A 19,502-nucleotide genomic window follows, 5' to 3' on the forward strand; every position below is an offset into this window, starting at 1 on the left:
GATGAATATGAAGGTTGATATCATTACAGTGGTGCCGAAGCCCGGGAGAAGGAGGGACGCGCTGCTGAAGATCCCTCGCCGCTGTGGTGAATCCGCGGTGCCATAGAGCTGGCGAGGAGGATGCCGCCATGGACGCTCGGGGCGGTGGACTGGAGCGAGTTGCCGGGGACGGGCGAGCTCGCTACCGACCGCCCACGATAGGGAGGGGCGGCTGCCGTCCGTGAGGGAGCGGAGGAGTCGGCGCCGTTCGCCAGGGGGCCGGAGCCTGCTGCCTCCGTGAAGGAATCCGGAGGAGCAGGGAACGGGGGACTCCTGCCGGCTGCCCAAAACCGGAGGAGCCGTCGCCGTCCACCGGGCGGCGGAGGAGTGTCGTGCCGTCCGCCGAGGGCCGTCCAGTGCCACCGCCAGGCACCACGGAGGAGATCACCCAGCCGGTGGAGGGCCGAGCAGCAGTGCGTCTGGGAACCGGATTTTTTTTTTTTTTTTTTTTTTTTTCTCCTCTCTCCCCTCTCTCGTCTCTGTCGCTCCTCCTTCCATCTCCGTTTCTCTCGCCTCGTCTGTCCTACCCCCAGGTTCCCGCAGGTCCCCGTGAGCGGTCCCCCCCGGAGGGAGGGAGGGGGGGGGGGGGGAGTAGAGCGCAGTCTCGAGGGTACCCCCCGGCCTGCGAGGGGCGATGGGGGTATGTGACGAGTGGGGCGAGGCCGAGGGATGTGGGAACACGAGTGAGGCCGGTGGAGTGATTGGGAAATCCGCTACACCTGCGACCCACCACCGGTCTTGAGTCCCACAGAGGAGATGGAAGGATATAAAACTGGAGCGACGACAGTGAAGGACGAGAGAGGACCAGGCCTGGGCTTTTAGTTGTGTTTTGGTTTTTATTTTATGCGCACCAGTCGTCCGTGAGGGGCTGGTGCGCTGTTTTGTGTTTATTTTGTTATTAAAATGTTTTTGATTGTCCGCCGGTTCCCGCCTCCTTCTTCCGGATGAATATGAAGGTTGATATCGTTACAAAGAGATGATGCTGACCCTCAGAGGACCCCAGATGATGCTAACCTTGAATCAACAAACAGAACTAACAATTATTGCTACATGTGTGACTGCATCATATAATTACTATTAATTAATAATATTGAGAGTTCATCATCTAGCTGACTACGTCTTGTATTATTATTATTATTATTATTTTTATTTTTCTAAAATCCTGTCAAACGTGCACAAACTACTAGCTACTACTAAATATTGTAGAAACATAATTTTCTGTAAAGTTGCTTTGTAACGATTTGTATTGTAAAAAGCGCTATACAAATAAACTTGAATTGAATTGAATTGAAAATTGAATTGGTGTATCGGGCTACAGGAAAGAGACAAAGAAAGTACCATCCAGGAGAATGAGGAGAAATATCAATGATTTACTTCAAAGCATACTATGAAAGTAGCACGCATATAAAAAGTCTACAAAACAAGCAAGGCGCAAGTCATCTCATCAAAACCATGCTAGCACTACAGTGTCCTTATCAATAAATGTACAGTGAAGCATCTTAACACTAGTATTGAGGTCTAGATAAATATTGATGATAAATTATGGCAGTGACGTTGATGTAGCATTCACACTAGTGGTTTTAGTGTGGAACTGAGTTCTGGCTTGTTTGATTAATACATCTTCCAAACTTCTGAAACCTCACGCAAAGGAATTTTACTTGAGTCTGAAAGTGGGGTTTGGTTTAATGTGAACCACAGTATGTTTCGTGGTTGATGTGAATGCAATCCAGAAGTGGGCTGGTACTGATTTAGTGTATTGTGCCAGTTTGGTAGTCACACCAAACCAAAATACAAAAACATTGTTCTGCTACTTTAAGATTTCAAACTTAGTTTCCTGGATACACAGGATAAACAGCTTTTGGTAGAAAAAGTTTATAATAACAGTAACGGTGTGAAAGCAGACCAACGGGTCCAGGAGAGCAGAGATAATGGCTTCTGACTCCAGCAAATGTACCAAGTGTGAAAACAACCAAAGAAACAAAGATCGACATATGCTCTGTTTGAAATCTTATCTAGTGTATCATAGCTCATGCATTCAGTAACTTCTAACCAGTGAGATGGAGTCTGACATATGAAGATTTTACTACAATCACAGAGATATTGATGCACCATAAAGAAACTACTGAAGCATTTGGATTTAAAAGGATAGTGTTTGGTAGTTTTGGGGTTGTGGTGCTTGTAGGTCCTGTGATCTGGAAGGGGTTCTTCAGGATATGCAAGCGTTACCAGTTGTCCAAGAAGTCAAATCCAGTCTTCAGGATACTGCTGCTTGTGTTAAACTGAAAAAAAAAGGAGACACGTCAATTTAGTAAGTTGTTTGTGGTTAAAATGTTAGTAGAAAAAATGAATCAAGAGGAAATGTCGGTCAATGACTTACAAGTAAAAATAAAAGAGTAAATGCATTAATTAAAATATATATAATTTTATATATATATATATATATATACACGTGTGTGTGTGTGTGTGTGTATTTAATGTTAATAAAGCATATTGGTAAACCTATCTTTTTGTATTTATGTTGGTTTGGTTCTGAAAAACTTGACATGTTTTTAAACCGATATAACTAGTAACAACTACACTCCTCAAAACCTCACAATTTTCTAAGAAATAATAAAAAATGATTCTGCCAAACAACCTTTTTTCTTTTTGAAGAACACGATCAATTTAAATAATTTTCTGATGCATTCTCGTTTCTCGTTCTGATAAACTCTTAAAAAAATAGGTTAGAGAAGATGATTTTGACAAACATGACAAAAAAGAACCATTCTGGGTTCCGCAAAGAACCCTTCAGTCAACAATGATTCTTAAAAGAATTAAAAAACAAAATTTCAGTATAAAGAACCTTTTTGTTCTTTATAAAACTAAAGATGGCAGAACCTTAAAAATGTATCAAGATTATGGACTTTGTGCTTCCAAAACCTCAAAACATGCTCATTCCAGAAGAGTTGTATTCAAGTCATTGTACTCATGAATTTCGTTTTAATACACTGCATTAATTAACGGAAAGAAAAATATGACGAACATCAAGGCATTCACCCAATGCACAACTGTCTGTCTTCATCGAACGACATGAAATGAAGGTGAAAGTCCATCTAACCTGTGAGAAGGTCGGACTGGAGGTGGGTGAGCTTTCTGCCTTCTCGGCATCTTCGACTGTGCCGTTGGACCGAGAGGAAGACCTGGTGACCAGACCAGGACTGAACACATCATCCATAGTGCTCACAGACGGGAGTGTGCTCTGAGCCCGTTCCCAGCCTTCCTCTGGGTAGGACACGGGAGCGGGAGGTGTTGGGGTCACACTGATGGCCGCAGGGGTCACGCTGATGGGAACGGGGGGAGGAGGGGCGTGAGGTTTGGTGATTCTCTGCTGAACCGGCCGTGACGGAGGCACATCCTCAGACTCTGACTTAAGGTACGACGGCAAAGGCTTCTCTCCTTTCTCCAGAGACTTGATCTGGCTGGGCGTCAGAGACTGAAACTCGGCCTTCTCGCCCTCCAGCCGCGAGCGCTCGGCGCTGATCTTCCAGAAGGAGGACTCGTCAGTGCTGGGCAGCTTGGTGCTCTGAGCGGGCTTGGGTTTGGATTCGGTCACGGAGGAGGGAACGGATGGTTCTGGAGCGCCGGAGATGAGGCTGAAATCCATCTGACTCTGTTGGGAAGGGACGGACTGAATCACATTTGTTTGCTCTTTTGCTAGCAAAACGATTATATATTTTTAGCAGAAATGGCCCAGTTACCTTGGTCTCCCAGGAGAAGGGAGCCGAGTGCTCATCTTGCCATGTTAAGTCCTTGAAACAAAAGAGACGGAGACAAGCCATAAGATGTGGCAATACTCATTTAATCTGCCATTTCTATTTCATTGAATAGGCATATCACAAAATATATAATACATAATATAAAGACAGTGCACGGATTTGTTTAATAAGTGGTTCATAGATACATATTTCATAAATATTAACAACATACAGACTTCTAAGAGATTTGTTTGGAAAGCACTTATTGATATTTGTTTGGCAAACTTTTTTTTATCATCACTTTACAAATTTATTGCAAAATTTAAAACTGATTTTTTTTAAGTGGCACAGATTTATTTTAAATATTTTATAAATATTTAGTAAACGGTTTCATTAAAAAAATTAAAATAAATCACATTTATTTTGTTGACACATTGGTTAGCCTAGATATTCAAAAATTATTTTAATAAAGTTTAAGTATTAGATATAAGTGACAAAAATTTGTTCAGTAAACAGTTTAATGAACAGATGTCTGACAATAGCTGTTGACTAAAATGTTAAGAGATTTTAAGTATTAAATTATAAATAGTTATAAGTAATAAGTAAGTGGTTTAGCAAAGAAAACAAATGTTTAATAAGTGAAAATATGCAACTTAAATTTCACTATTGTTTAAGTTAAAACATTAATATATATTTCACTTTTTTAGCAGCTGGTTGAAAGACATTAGTAAACTATTTTACTTAGACCTAAGTTACTTGTCACATTAACAAATAGGCTAGGCAAAATATTATGTAAAAGTAGCAAATCAACTAAATGTAACGAACAGTAAAAGAAGAACAGGTAAAAACATGAATCAACACAGAAGGTTCGTTATTTGTTCACGTCATAACGGAATTGTTTTGTAAAGACAAGCTCTGTATTACTAAAGATACGAGTGTTCAATGAAATAACAATAACAGCTCTAACTTAACAGCTGGCGACCCAAACATCAGCACCTCGTCTCCGAAGTGCACGGTCTTCTGTCCGGTGAGGAGCAGTAGTTTCGGGAAGCAGACCAGCTCTTCTCGCTCCACTCGGTGCATCGCGTACCGAGCGCGGATCCGCGGATCCAGCAGACCGTCGTCTATCGCCGTGTCCTGGTCCACCGGACTCATCTGATCCCAAGCCGAGCCGTACCTCTCCTTTATATTCTCCCGTTCCTCCATAATCTTACGGGCCATTGAATTGATGGAGGAGAAATACTCCATCTTTTTGGCCTCCGTGAGGAGCGGTTGATCCGCCATCTTTCGAAGAGCGCTTCTTCTTCTTCTTCTTCTGCTTGTATTTATATATAGTATACGCGTCTATTGTATACTATTGTATATTGTATATATTGTATACTCCAATGCTTCGCAGATATTCCATCAGTTTTTTCACTTTGTTCCAGCTGTCCAAATTTAATAAAGAACATAAACTAAAAACAGTTTCTCCAATTTCTCCCAGTTCCCTGATCAATTTCCTCCTTTGATGAGAGTACCTCCTGCATTGTACTAATACATGCATCACTGTTTCCTTATCTCCACATTCACAATGTCCATCGGGATGTTTTCCAATCAGAGCCAGCCCACTCCTCAGCCCACAATGCCCAAGCCTCATTCTGGTTATGACTACTGCATCTCTTCTCTGACATCTGTATTTACATCTTTCTTTCTCTACCATTCTTTGTACTACATAATAAGCTCTTCCATTCCTTTCACACTCCCATGACCTTTGCCACATTTCTTTTACTGACCTATTTATTATTTCTGTGTAATCTGGTGACCCATACTGCAAATTAAATTGTACCCTTTCCTCCTGCACTGCTTTCTTTGCCATCTCATCTGCCTCCTCATTACCCTCCATATTTTTTTCAAAAAAATATAAATCAACATTGGGATTTGGAATCAACCACAGAGGTACATCTGACCGACATATTGGCAGACATACATTCAATTCCATAATACCAATATCACCTGCCATGGATTTGATTGTCTCTATTAAGTTTGTTTTAATCGATCCTGCTGCTCCCATAAACTCCCAATGCTGACTCAACAGGTTTTTTGTTGGTAATTTTCCAGTCTGTCCTTTTAATTTCAATAAATACCTAAGACCAAGTTTACGTCTTCTTATTTACAATGGCATCTCCCCTGTTTCTATTAATAGCGCAGATATTGGAACGCAATATTTTCATATTTTCAATATTTGTATTATATTTGTGTAACTGCTGTAATGGCATTTTCCACTTGTATCCAAATACCATGTATTTAGTTTTTTCTGTTGATAGTTTAAAGCCCCAATCATTGGCCCACTCAACTACCTTTTTCAAAGCATTCTGAATTTGGTCAAAAATATAAGAAAGGTTCCTCCCTCGCTTCCAGAGAGCCCCATCATCTGCAAATAATGAGTACCGAATTTCTTTTCCCACTCTGCTAAACATACCATTAACTAGAATATTAAAAAGAACTGGGCTTATAACACTACCTTGAGGAATTTCATTCTCTAGCTCAAGTTCCACTGATAATTCACTTCCTAAAACAGCATCCATTGTTGACCGCCCCTGCCTGAATCCACTCTGATACTCCACAAAATATCCGCTTTTCTCCAGTTTATCCACAAGTCTATCTGTTACCATGCGCTTCATAATCTTACATAAAACAGATGGCAATTGGTCTATAGGAACTAGGATTATCTTGTTTCTTCCCTGGTTTCACAATTGGAATAATTACTGCATGTTTCCACTCTTTAGGAAGACTTCCACTCTCCCATACATTATTAATTAGGGCAATGACTTTTTCTTCAAACATTTCTCCAGAATTTTTAAACAATTGATATCCTAAACCATCCCTACCAGGCGAGGTGTCTTTCCCCTGAATAATAGCGTTTTGTAGTTCTTTTCCTATTTAATTCATCTACATTTTTGGAACTATGTACTTTTTGGAATTGGTTAACTAACATACTTGCTTTCTCTGTATTTACAGCTTCTTCCCCATCACAATGGAGGACAGGGATTTCTGTCTGCCGATAGATACCTATCATTATATGAACTAGGTTCCAAATCTTTTTTAAGGGCGTATCAAGACCTAATTTATTACAGAAAGTCTTCCAACTGTGCTTCTTTGTGTCCTTAAAGGGATAGTTCACCCAAATAGCAAAATTATGTCATTAATAACTCACCCTCATGTCGTTCCAAACCAGTGAGACCGTTTATCTTTGGGCACAGTTTAAGATATTTTAGATTTAGTCAGAGAGCTCTCAGTCCCTCCATTGAAGCTGTGTGTACGGTATACTGTCCATGTCCAGAAAGGTAAGAAAAACATCATCAAAGTAGTCCATGTGACATCAGAGGGTCAGTTAGAACATTTTGAAGCATCAAAAATAGTTTGTTCGGCTCGATGTTCATCTTCAGTTCTCTCTTCACAGCAGTTCAGTCAGTGTACTGTTTGAGTACATTCACAAAAGGGAATGTTATTACAAAAAAAAATCGAGGAAATTTTGCTTTGACAAAAGGGCACTTAAGGGGCAAAGGAGCAGGTGCTCAAGTGAACCGGTTCTATTGGACAGTTCGATCAAATAAACCAGTTGAAAAAAAAATGGTTCACCGGTTCTTTTGCGCTCGATGTAATGTCATTGGCGATGACTGCCCTTCATTCAAGCCTTAGGTTTACCTGCACTCATAACATTAGCACAGAATCAATTCAGAATCAATCACCAAAAGAGTCAGTTCAGTTCAGACGCTCTGTGTGTCAGTCTGCTTCACGCTGAATCACGCATGCGCAGTATCATCAGCTCCTCGGTTCTCGAATCTGATGCGTCTGACAGAAACGGTTCTCGGTTCAGTGTACGAATAAATGTCAAAATAATTATTATTTATTATTGTTCTGTGTAGTTTGAAGAGAAACATTTATTAATCTTTATCCTGGATATATATATATTTTTTAATCAGGAAGAGAGTGGGGGGTCAAATGGGGGGTCAAGGCGTTTTTTGACAGGGTCTTGAGACCCCGCAAGACCCCCCCTGGCGCCGCCGCTGGCAATGACATAAGGATTTCGTTACCTCAACAAAATGATCTCGTGGCCACGACAATTAATTAATAATTAATATCTCGTGGCGATGAAATACTATCACGTTCCCACGAGTTATTATGTCATGGCTATGACAAAACTAAAGTGAACCGACCATGTGCTCTCCCTGGCACCGTATTATATGACTGATAAACTCACTACCTAATATTTTGTGATGTCATAATCTATCAAAACATTTATTTCGTATTATTATACACAATCCCTTAAGAAAATTAGCCATGGTATTACTGTAGTAAATGTATAGTAGTCTAGCCACGTTTTTATATTTTTTTATTTTGGGTGTTTTTATTACCATTTATAGCCTATAACCACAGTTTTACTACAAATACCATGGTTGAACCATGGTTAGTGTAGCAAAACGTTGTTTTTACCATGGTTTAACCTAGCGCCAACCTCCCGCTCTCTCTCGTGAGGCCAATAAGGAAGTGACTAAAACTGCAATTCATCGACTGGCCGCTTGAGGCTGGCTGCAAAAGACTCCCCATGTTAAAATACCCAACTTTACAGCAGGAAAAAACATGTTTACAGCCTGGTTCAAAAAATGATTTTGGTCTAAATACTCATTTTGCCCTTCATGACAACTGTGAGGGGGGTGAATTTTTTTATAACTCATCCGTTTAAATTATATTAAGACTTAAAGTTCTGCATAATTAAGGGCGTGGCCACTTGAGTGAGAGGGAGATTGCCGCTGCTGACACTGCCGTCGCGCTAGGTGGGCGTGGCTACAGCAACTAGCTCTCGCCTTTTTGCCCATTTTTGATTGTCCGGGAGAGTCGCGCGGTGACGCGCTGCCAAGATGGCGACGGCCCACTCTACACACTTTAGGCTTCAAAAACTCTCTTCAGTAGTCTACGGGTGACGTCACGGACACTACGTCCATATTTTTATTCAGTCTATGGGTTAAACCAGTAACCAATAACTCCGCCCACACAGCGATGACGTCACACCGAACAAGTCCATTTGGACTAGTCTAAATAATTGTTTGCATTAATCTTAAGAACTATTGAATCTGATTTATGTTTTTTGTAAAAAGTATAAATTGTGCCTTATCTCTTGCTGTATTATGATATATACATTATTATATTATAATACAGTGTTGCATGTCCTTTAGTTCATTTAGCAGACGTGTTTAAGTAAAGCGATTCAAAGAAGTAATTCACATTTAAAAAATGTTCGTCACAATGAGAGAGACTGGTGTTGTTACTAAAGGCTTTGAAAAAGTAACACTTGTTTTCTACCAAGCCAGAAAACTCAACTTTTGAGTACAAGCCGATTCCTTGAGAGTGATGACGAATCCGGAAGTAAGCTATTTTACCCACAATGCATTGGGGTATATTTAACTTCACTTAGGTTTTTATTAATTTGTTTTATACATGGTTATTTACTTACCCGTTTAAACAACATACTCATTTAACGTTAGTGTAGGTTGTTCTGTTGTAATATATCGCAGTACTGATGTCAGTCGTATTCTCACCGTCTTTGTGAAACGTGTCTCTATCGGTGAAGTACGTACTGCTGACGTCTCAAAGGTAGTACACTCATGTTTCTCTTCAGATCGTATAAATCTTTCGCCTTTTACTAAAGATTTCCGTGGGGAGGAACACAATGAGTATAAACCAATTTTTTAGATGCCCTGCAATTTTGCGGGGCTTCTCAAATGAGTATAACATAAGAAAAAGCTTATAATTAATTACTTAGATAATAACTGTATACGTATTGTTGGTTAGTCATTCTCAGTTATGGTTGTCATTGTTTGTGGTCTCAGCGAGTACTTACTTTCTACTTAATGAATTATGAAGACCTTGGTATTGTGTTTGTTTTCAGTCAAGTGATGGATCGCTCTTTAGGCCAGCTAAATGTGTGTCAGTCTAAAAAGCGATCGCTTAATGTAATCTATTAATTTTATTGACCTGAACCAGAGACGGCTTTGCCTGAGCTCTCATTTCAAAGTACAGAAAGCATAGAGTGGATGGATTGCTTTATTATAGTGCACAGATTATTGTAAGTAACCATCACTCAACAAACAGGTCAGTGTGAAATACTGAGCAGATTGTGTCAGTCATGTTCTCACCGTTTATGTGAAACGTGTCTCTATCGCTCAAGTACGTACTACTGCTGTGTCAGAGGTAGTACACTCATGTTTCTCTTCAGATCGTATAAATCTTTCGCCTTTTACTAAAGATTTCCGTGGGGAGGAACACATTGAGTATAAACTAATTTTTTGAAGCCCTGTTAAATCACGGGGCTCTCCGATCCAGTTTAAAGTCAGAATGTTCAGAGCGATGTTATAGTCATGTATAGGGCTTTTTCATGCAAGCGTTTTATGTTTTTGCGCATTTGATCGATGTATAGACACGTGTAAATTAAAGATTAGTAAAATCAATATTGCAAGATCAATAGTCTTGAGTTCAATTGTAGGCATTTTTTTTATCCCAAAACAATAGAGAAACCAGTTATATTGTGTTTTCAACTGTGTCTGCCAAAATGAGCTCATACATCGCTTTATTATTGTGTTTGAGTTAGACAAAACATTTTTGTTTTCCTTGATAGTTCTGCCTGAAAATGTTTTGAAAATGTGTTTTATTTGTTACTGCATATGTATTAATGAAACGGTTTTAATCAGTGAGTGATTACTCTGTATGTAATGTGAAGCAGAGCCAACCATTACCTGAAATTAAAACAACAAATCACACTTTAAATAAACTACACTGACATTAAATATAAATATACAACATTTTATTTCAGCTAGTTGCCAGTTTACATTATAAATAGTTAAAATGGAAAGAGTTCATCTGTTGGTTTGAGGTAATGTACCCGAGGCAGGTTTATGATGTGTTTTTACACAGTCTATGGTTAACTTATGACCCTTTCAATCACTGTCCTGTAGAGGGCGACATCACAACAGATCCTGCGACAAACAAACACTCAGAACAAAGATGCGTGGATCTGTGGCCGTGGCACATTCCTATTTTACTGTTTTTTATATATCATATTGTTTATTATTGTGTCGTTCAATAATTGATAATTATATATATATATATTTTTACTATATAGTAATATAAGTAATGCATTTTTAATGTGCCCGTTATATATTTCCCTCTTTTTATTAATGTTCTACATTATATGGAGACTGTCAGCAATCATTGTAATCATTGATTGCCGATAGCATCAGATATCAATATCATGTACAATAAACACTGTATGAACTTTTTGTGACAGTAATAATAATCATCAGAGGTGGGTAGAGTACCCAAAAACTGTACTCAAGTAAAAGTACTTCTAGAAATATTTACTCAAGTAAAAGTAAAAGTACTAGTCTTGAATAGTTACTTGAGTAAGAGTAAAACAGTATCGGATAAAAAATCTACTCAAGTAGTTAGTTACTTTTGGTCATATATACTGAGCCTATTTTTATTTAGATATATAGATAAAATGTATGTAATGTATGTGTGCGTGTATAAATGTATATATTTCATCAGCCTTTACTCCAATTTATGTAATTTATTATAAAACCCTGTCTGTTTACTTAAGTAACAGATATAGGTGTCATGCCATAACATATTTTTAATACGGCTGACTTTATATTAAATGTGAATTTAACAATGAAAGTTAATGTGATATAAATATTGCTACTAATCTTTCATTGTTCAGAAAGAGAGCAAATAACATTTACATTATTAAAGATAATTTTCACTGACAGTCTAGATTTCAATCACTCTCAGAAACTCCCATTAAAATCACTGAAACTGTTAACACTGTGAAATCAATATCTTAATTAAAGATTCCTACACACATCTGCACTTTGTTGTTTCTGACGAGAGAATTCGCCAGAAAGAGGTATTCAGTCAGGAGCGAGTGAAGGAAGCACCGGCATTTCAGCGATGACTCATCTGAACACCTCTGATTGGTCAATGCTTTAATAAGCTCAAAAGAATCATGTGTGATTGGCAGTGTTGGGAAGGTTACTTTGGAAATGTAATAGGTTACAGATTACAAGTTACCCTGTTTAAAATGTAATAGTAGTGTAACTTTTTCAATTACTTTATTAAAGTAATGTAACTAATTACTTTTGAGTACTTTTTGATTACTTTTCTAAATTTGTGAAAATTAAAGAATAATAAATAAAAGCATATACATCAACTTAAATACAGTTATCTAATAAGCATGTGACGTATTCTGTGTAATAAACTCCTGAAACATTGGTGTTTTTTTGAAACTGCTGTCTCTGTATATGATGATAGTTTTCTCAAAATAAGTAAAATGCACATGAAGTGACACAGAGCAGTTCTAGAAATTATGTTTATGTGCTCGTGTACTCCTATATTGAGATGGCAGAGGTTGAAAACACTGCGAGCTTCAGTAGGCCTATGTGTAGTAAATGAAACCATGTCTTTGCCATTAATTTACAGGAGGGGCGGACTGGGAAAAGAATTCAGACTGGAAAATTCAAACTCATACAAACTAATTCATGGACAAAACTATTTTTTGTGTGGACCTGACATAAAAAAGGTTTAAATCTTTAATTTGGGGACATGCAAAATAATTAAAAGTTATCTCCTGAACTGCACCTTCACGTCTCTTTATTTTGCCCTGTTATCCATCTCTCTCATGACTTTAATACTCAAGATTGAACAAAACTATACTTTACAATACAATACTCTACAATGCTACAATATATTTATAGAAAAAATCCTAATACTGTACAGGAGTCATGTTTTTCCCTTACAAAAAATTACCATGCTTTTATTAGCCTATTTAAAAGTAAAATAAGCTTGTTTTATTTATTTTTTTTTTTTTGCAAATGGATAAATAAATACATTTGTAAAATAATTTTAAATTTTTGGTTATCACAGTTAAACAATAGTAACCATTTTCTCTGGATTTATAGTTAAAAATTAAAATGTTAAATTTCGTAAGGGTTGTGTTGTTGTCTGTCGTAGCTCCCCCTAAACCTATAAAAAAAATCTGTTTTTTTTTTTAGCTAAATTACTACTGTAACATCACAACAGATAATAATGATGTCCTTTATATAGTATTTTGAGTGATGACTGATGAGCAACGTGCTGCTGCTTGATTAAATAAATAAAAAAACAAAGACAAAAAGGCATCTTTACAGATGAAACTGACCTGAAACCCTGAACAGTAGTTCAGTTTCCCTGCTCCAGCAATCCTCTCTCTCTCTCTCTCTCTCTCTCTCTCTCTCTCTCTCTCTCGCTCGCTCTCTCTCTCTCTCTCTCTCTCTCTCTCTCTCTCTCTCTCTCTCTCTCTCTCTCTCTCTCTCTCTCATTGATTACTCTGAGTCTGATCCAAACCGTTTGGCGGAGGCGCGGAGAGCGCGCGCGTCATGACTAACAATTCATGATTTATTAGAGATTTAATTATCAAATGGCGGATTCGCAAATGATCGCTTTAGTACATTCGGCAGGCAATTATACAATAATGATATTAAATAGTGGGGCAAAATCGGCTGTCAGGCCACCGGGAATTGTCCTGGTTCTCCCGGTGTCCAGTCCGCGCCTGATTTCCACAGACACGCAGAACGTGCAGGAGTCATATATTGCATTTTTGGGGCTTTATATTAACAGACACTAGTCGATGTCATGTTTTGATTCAAGTGTACTGACCTATTTTTGATTTAGTCATCCAAAATGTGGCATATTCCGTCCGCGTTAGGCATTCCGTTTTTATGACTGGATTCTACGAACCAAACTGTATTTCCGCATCCCGGAAATGATTAGGGCGGTAAGTCTCAGAATAGTAAGTGCAATTTGGGAAAGAAATCAGTTAAATCTGTATGTGGATGTGTGTAAATATTTAAATGTAATCCCCTTTGTAATCGTAAAAAATTTCATAAGTAACTGTAATTTAATTACTCATTTTTTCTTAGTAACTGTAACTAATTACAGTTACAATAATTTTGTAATTAAATTACGTAACGCCGTTACATGTAACTAGTTACTCCCCAACACTGGTGATTGGTTATAATGCGCAGCGCTGTAAAAACACATTTATCTCTGGCTCAGCGCCAGCAAGCAATCACAGATCTGAATTTAGCAGCTGATGATATGACTTGCTGAACGTACTTGCACCAGTGTGATTGTATTAAAATTAATAAAATCTTAATTGTCTTTTGGAAGCTGCATTCAACTTGACTCCCCTCTGTTATAAGACACACACGTACAACAAACTAATGTCACAGTGGTATCGTGTACTGTAATCGAATGTAGCCCAAGTTATTACCTGTTAAACAGTAGACAACACACGCGGTGTTCATCTAATAAGGATCTCCATCGCAAGCAAATAATAGCCTTTGCAGATCTGCTTTCAATTCAGTGCAGTTCCAGCCACGTTTTCAACGCTGCTGATGTTAAACGTTACAACTCTGAGTGAACCACTTCAGTCGCTCAGCGCACGCGGCAGGGAACTGAACGACTCATTCAAACTGATTCATGAATCAATTCACTCGTTTGCCAATTGGTTTGATCAAGCCTTTGAACAGAATTGACTCAAAAGAATGAATCATTCACGAATGGGCATCGCTCATTGCCCAGAGAAAAGTAGACGGCGCGTTTGGAATAAACTGAAGCAGTTATAACATTTATTGCATTAAGATAAAGTAACGAGAGGAGCGTCGCCCACAGTAACGAAGTAAAAGTACAGATTTTCCCCCAAAAATTTACTCAAGTAAGAGTATAAAGTACCCCTCTTTAAATATACTCCGAAAAGTATTAGTTACCCCAAAAAATTACTCAAGTAAATGTAACGAAGTAAATGTAACTCGTTACTACCCACCGCTGATAATCATAATATATAGAAATTAATATTTATTCACCAAGGATGAAAAGTAACAGTAAAGACTTTTACATAGAGAGAGATAGATAGATAGATAGATAGATAGATAGATAGATAGATAGATAGGCTGAGAAATAAATGTTTGCCATTACAGGAATGATGTATATTTTTTAATATATTCAAATATTCACAATATTACCATGTCACTTTATTTTTGCATACAGGGAACTCCACAAGTAGCCTGTAATATAAAGCTTAAATAGCGTGTGACCTGTGAGTGTAACATGACTCTCTCTCTCTCTCTCTCTCTCTCTCTCTCTCTCTCTCTCTCTCTCACACACACACACACTCTCTCTCTTAATTGTCTTTTGGAAGCTGCATTCAACTTGACTCCCCTCTGTTATAAGACACACACGTACAACAAACTAATGTCACAGTGGTGTCGTGTACTGTAATCGAATGTAGCCCAAGTTATTACCTGTTAAACAGTAGACAACACACGCGGTGTTCATCTAATAAGGATCTCCATCGCAAGCAAATAATAGCCTTTGCAGATCTGCTTTCAATTCAGTGCAGTTCCAGCCACGTTTTCAACGCTGCTGATGTTAAACGTTACAACTCTGAGTGAACCGCTTCAGTAGCTCAGCGCGTGCGGCAGGGAACTGAACGACTCATTCAAACTGATTCATGAATCAATTCACTCGTTTGCCAATTGGTTTGATCAAGCCTTTGAACAGAATTGACTCAAAAGAATGAATCATTCACGAATGGGCATCGCTCATTGCCCAGAGAAAAGTAGACGGCGCGTTTGGAATAAACTGAAGCAGTTATAACATTTATTGCATTAAGATAAAGTAACGAGAGGAGCGTCGCCCACAGTAACGAAGTAAAAGTACAGATTTTCCCCCAAAAATTTACTCAAGTAAAAGTATAAAGTACCCCTCTTTAAATATACTCCGAAAAGTATTAGTTACCCCAAAAAATTACTCAAGTAAATGTAACGAAGTAAATGTAACTCGTTACTACCCACCGCTGATAATCATAATATATAGAAATTAAAATTTATTCACCAAGGATGAAAAGTAACAGTAAAGACTTTTACATAGAGAGAGATAGATAGATAGATAGATAGATAGATAGATAGATAGATAGATAGATAGATAGATAGATAGATAGATAGATAGATAGATAGATAGATAGATAGGCTGAGAAATAAATGTTTGCCATTACAGGAATGATGTATATTTTTTAATATATTCAAATATTCACAATATTACCATGTCACTTTATTTTTGCATACAGGGAACTCCACAAGTAGCCTGTAATATAAAGCTTAAATAGCGTGTGACCTGTGAGTGTAACATGACTCTCTCTCTCTCTCTCTCTCTCTCTCTCTCTCTCACACATACACTCTCTCTCCCCCCTCTCAATTCAATTCAATTCAATTTTCAATTCAAATGAGCTTTATTGGCATGACTGTGAAACAGCACAATGTTGCCAAAGCAATAAACAGTAAACAAGTTATACAGATATATAGATATGTAGATAAAAAAATAATAATAATAAAATAAATAAATAAATAATAATAATAGTAAAAAAAAAAAACCTATTCATGTCCATATTGTACATATATAATCACATAACACACAAAATAAATAAATAAATAAATAAACAAAAAAAGTGAATACAGGGTAAATATTTACAGAGAGCATTGCTTAAGTACAGGAGTTTAGTTTTTGTCCCTCATGATGTGACAGGAGGACACATACTGCGCCCAGTCTCTACTGTAATCTTCTAAAAGCGAGAGGCTTTGGTGTAGCCCCTCTTCATGAGGTGACAAGAGCAGAAGATCGTCAGCGTACAGGAGACATTTGATTTCTCTGCCCTCGAGGGTCAGACCAGGGCAAGGGGACTTCTCAAGTGCTGATGCCAGTTCATTAATATAGATATTAAACAGAGTCGGGCTGAGGCTACAGCCTTGACGCACTCCTTTGTTCTGACTGAAATAATCAGTCCGTCTTTCGTTGATCTTGACACAGCATTTGTTCCCGTTGTATATGTCCTTTATGATGTCATATGTCTTTCCTCCTATTCCGCTCTGAATCAGTTTTAGAAAAAGTCCATTGTGCCATACCGAATCAAAGGCTTTTTTAAAATCAATGAAGCAGCCAAATATTTTTCCTTGTTTTGTTTGATGAACATATTTTTCTATGAGTGTGTGGAGTGTGTAAATGTGATTTGAAGTTCTCTGTTTTGGCATAAATCCAATTTGACAATTGTTTAAAATCTTGTGTTCTTGGATGAACTGAATTAATCTCTCATTGATGATGGAGCAGAATAGTTTTCCGAGGTTACTGCTCACTGTGATGCCTCTATAATTATTTGGGTCATACTTTTCACCTTGTTTAAAAATCGGGGTTATCACGTTCTCTTTCCAGATCTCAGGAAAGTGTCCAGATTTTAATAAGAGATTGAATAATGTTAGGATAGCAAGTCTCAGTTTGGGGCTGCTGTGTTTCAGCATTTCATTAGAAATTCCATCTAAGCCACTTGATTTCTTATTTTTGAGGGATTTCATCTTCTCTGTCAGTTCAGTTAATTCTATGGGCTTGTCTAAATGATTGAGCTGCTCTTTTCTCGTGTATTCCAGGTTATTTAGTTGGGAGGTCAGATGTTTTTGGGCGAGGGTTGGTTCGTTTAGAGAATAGAGTTTTCTGAAATGTTCAGTCCAGATGTTTGGGTCATAGATGGGAAGGTGTTTGGCCTCTTTGGATTTATCTAAATTATTCCATAAATCCCCAAAAGAATTTTGATCGATTGCTTCTTCAATTTTGTTTATTTTAATTTTTATGTGGTCAGTTTTCTTCTGTATTAATAGTGACTTGTATAGTTTGAGCATTTCTTGATATGTGGCTCGTATTTGTTGGTTTGCAGGGTCTCTGTGTTTTTTATTTGATAATGATCTTAATTCTTTTCTTAGTTTTTGACAATCTTTATCAAACCAAGAATCTTTAGCGATTTCTTTTTTACATCGGTAATTTGTTCTTTTTCTGAGGGCTTTTCTGACCACTGTAGAAAAGATTTGAGTTAACTGTTTAGTTGCTAAATTGATACTTCTCTTATCTACACTAAATGTAGTCAGGAGAAATGAGTCTATCATGTTCTCAGCGTGGGTGCTGTGGAGCGCAGCTTCATACTGGGCAGGACTGTCTTTACTCCATATAAATTTGGGGGGGAGCGGATATAATTGAACTTTCTGTTCAGAAGATGGCAGATGATTCCCTGACCTGTTGAGACTGAGGACTATGTGACTGTGGTCTGATAATGGCAGCTGTGGCATCACTGTGAAATAGTTGATCTGACTCTGGTCTAGATCTGTGATGGCGTAATCTACTGTGCTGCTGCCCAGATGTGAGCTGTATGTACATCGGCCCAGAGAGTCACCCGTCATTCTGCCATTCACTATGTACAGGCCCAGGCTTTTGCAGAGCTGCAGGACTTGTTTTCCATGTCTGTTAATCGTGTTGTCATAATTCTGGCGTGTTTTGGTAAAACCTTTTTGCTGATGATGAAGTGAACTGTTAATATATTTGTCCCCATCAGAGCTGATGTAGTCCTGTTCCTTCCCCGTTCTGGTGTTCAGATCCCCCATTAATAGAACTGAACCTCTAGACTGGAAGTAATTGATCTCTGATTGTAGGGTTGAGAAGATGTCTTCATTATAATAAGGCGACTCATATGGGGGGATATATGTGGAACACAGGTACAGGTCCTCATCTAAACACAAAATCTCTTTTTGAATTTTTATCCAAATGTGTGTTTTTCCCTTTTTCATGGGCTGAATATACTGCCACAGATGGTCTTTAAACCAGACTATGATTCCTCCTGAATCTCTTCCGTTTCTAACATCAGGCTGTTTGATTGAGGGGATGCGCAGCTCTCTGTAGTGTGAGGGGGGGGAGGTTTAAGAGTCTAAACGACTCCATGTCTCAAGTAAAATAATTATGTCTGAACTATGTACAGCGTTAATAAAATCAGGATTGGTACTTTTCTCTCCAAAAGCTGAAGAGAACATTCCTTGAATATTATAACTAGTTATTATAAACGATGACATTGGGAAGTATTGCATTTACCAGAATAATGTATGAATTCATGAACAAATCATGTTTTAAAATATAAATTCATCAATTAAAAAAAAAAAAAAAAAAAAAAAAAAAAGCAAAGAGGATATATATATATATATATATATATATACATATATATATATATATATATATATACATAAACATATCACGAGTGAATGAGTTTTACAATTGTCAAATTTGAAAGTAAACAAGTAGAAATAAGTGGAATAAAAGTAATTAAGAAGTAATGATAATTTTTAACTCCAGACACACTGTAAGTAGTTAAGCTAGTAGGTTGTCACAGATCATTTTCAGCATGTTTTTGATCTGGATCAGGTCTCTGGAGTCTGTTCTAGCTCGTCCTGCTGCTACAGCGGCGTAGCTGTCTGACTGAAGCACTCTTACCCTCTCCTCGTGATCACCGAGCGTCTTCGGAGGGGGGCGCAGGGCTGTCTCCTTGATGCTCTTAGCAAACAGTCTCATTCCCTCTCGATGGATGTGGATGTGGTCATATAGATGCTCATGGGTGATGCGCTGATGGTCAGCTATGTGGACATTTGTCATTGAAGCACAGATTCCAGCTATCTTCTTGATGGAGTTGATGATGTTTTGTGGCACGTCTCTGCGAGGTAGAAGGGTCGAGATGATGATTTTGGCTCTGGGGTAGATCCTGCTAGCTGTTTGCACTACGTTGGTCAGTCCTCTCTCTCT

The 19,502-nt window shown here is 38.1% G+C and overlaps 1 protein-coding gene and 2 non-coding genes across 3 annotated transcripts; 2 read left to right on the forward strand and 1 right to left on the reverse strand.

Annotated features, from left to right (window-relative positions):
- Nucleotides 1-1,345: 1,345 nt before the first annotated feature.
- On the reverse strand, nucleotides 1,346-5,073 carry LOC132107060 (uncharacterized protein C1orf198 homolog). Its single transcript, XM_059513209.1, has 4 exons — nucleotides 4,770-5,073; nucleotides 3,777-3,827; nucleotides 3,137-3,688; nucleotides 1,346-2,318 (listed from the first exon to the last, which is right to left on the reverse strand). The coding sequence occupies exons 1-4, from the start codon at nucleotides 5,055-5,057 to the stop codon at nucleotides 2,262-2,264; spliced, it is 948 nt and encodes a 315-aa protein (XP_059369192.1). The 5' UTR covers nucleotides 5,058-5,073; the 3' UTR covers nucleotides 1,346-2,261.
- Nucleotides 5,074-9,409: 4,336 nt separating this feature from the next.
- Nucleotides 9,410-9,526, forward strand: LOC132107448 (U5 spliceosomal RNA). The gene has a single exon (XR_009424303.1). It is a non-coding gene; the product is annotated as a U5 spliceosomal RNA (small nuclear RNA).
- A 480-nt stretch (nucleotides 9,527-10,006) lies between these two features.
- On the forward strand, nucleotides 10,007-10,122 carry LOC132107447 (U5 spliceosomal RNA). Its single transcript, XR_009424301.1, has one exon. It is a non-coding gene; the product is annotated as a U5 spliceosomal RNA (small nuclear RNA).
- The last annotated feature ends 9,380 nt before the right edge of the window (nucleotides 10,123-19,502 follow it).

This window comes from Carassius carassius, chromosome 27 (genome assembly GCF_963082965.1).
Source record: "Carassius carassius chromosome 27, fCarCar2.1, whole genome shotgun sequence".
Lineage (NCBI taxonomy): Eukaryota > Metazoa > Chordata > Actinopteri > Cypriniformes > Cyprinidae > Carassius > Carassius carassius.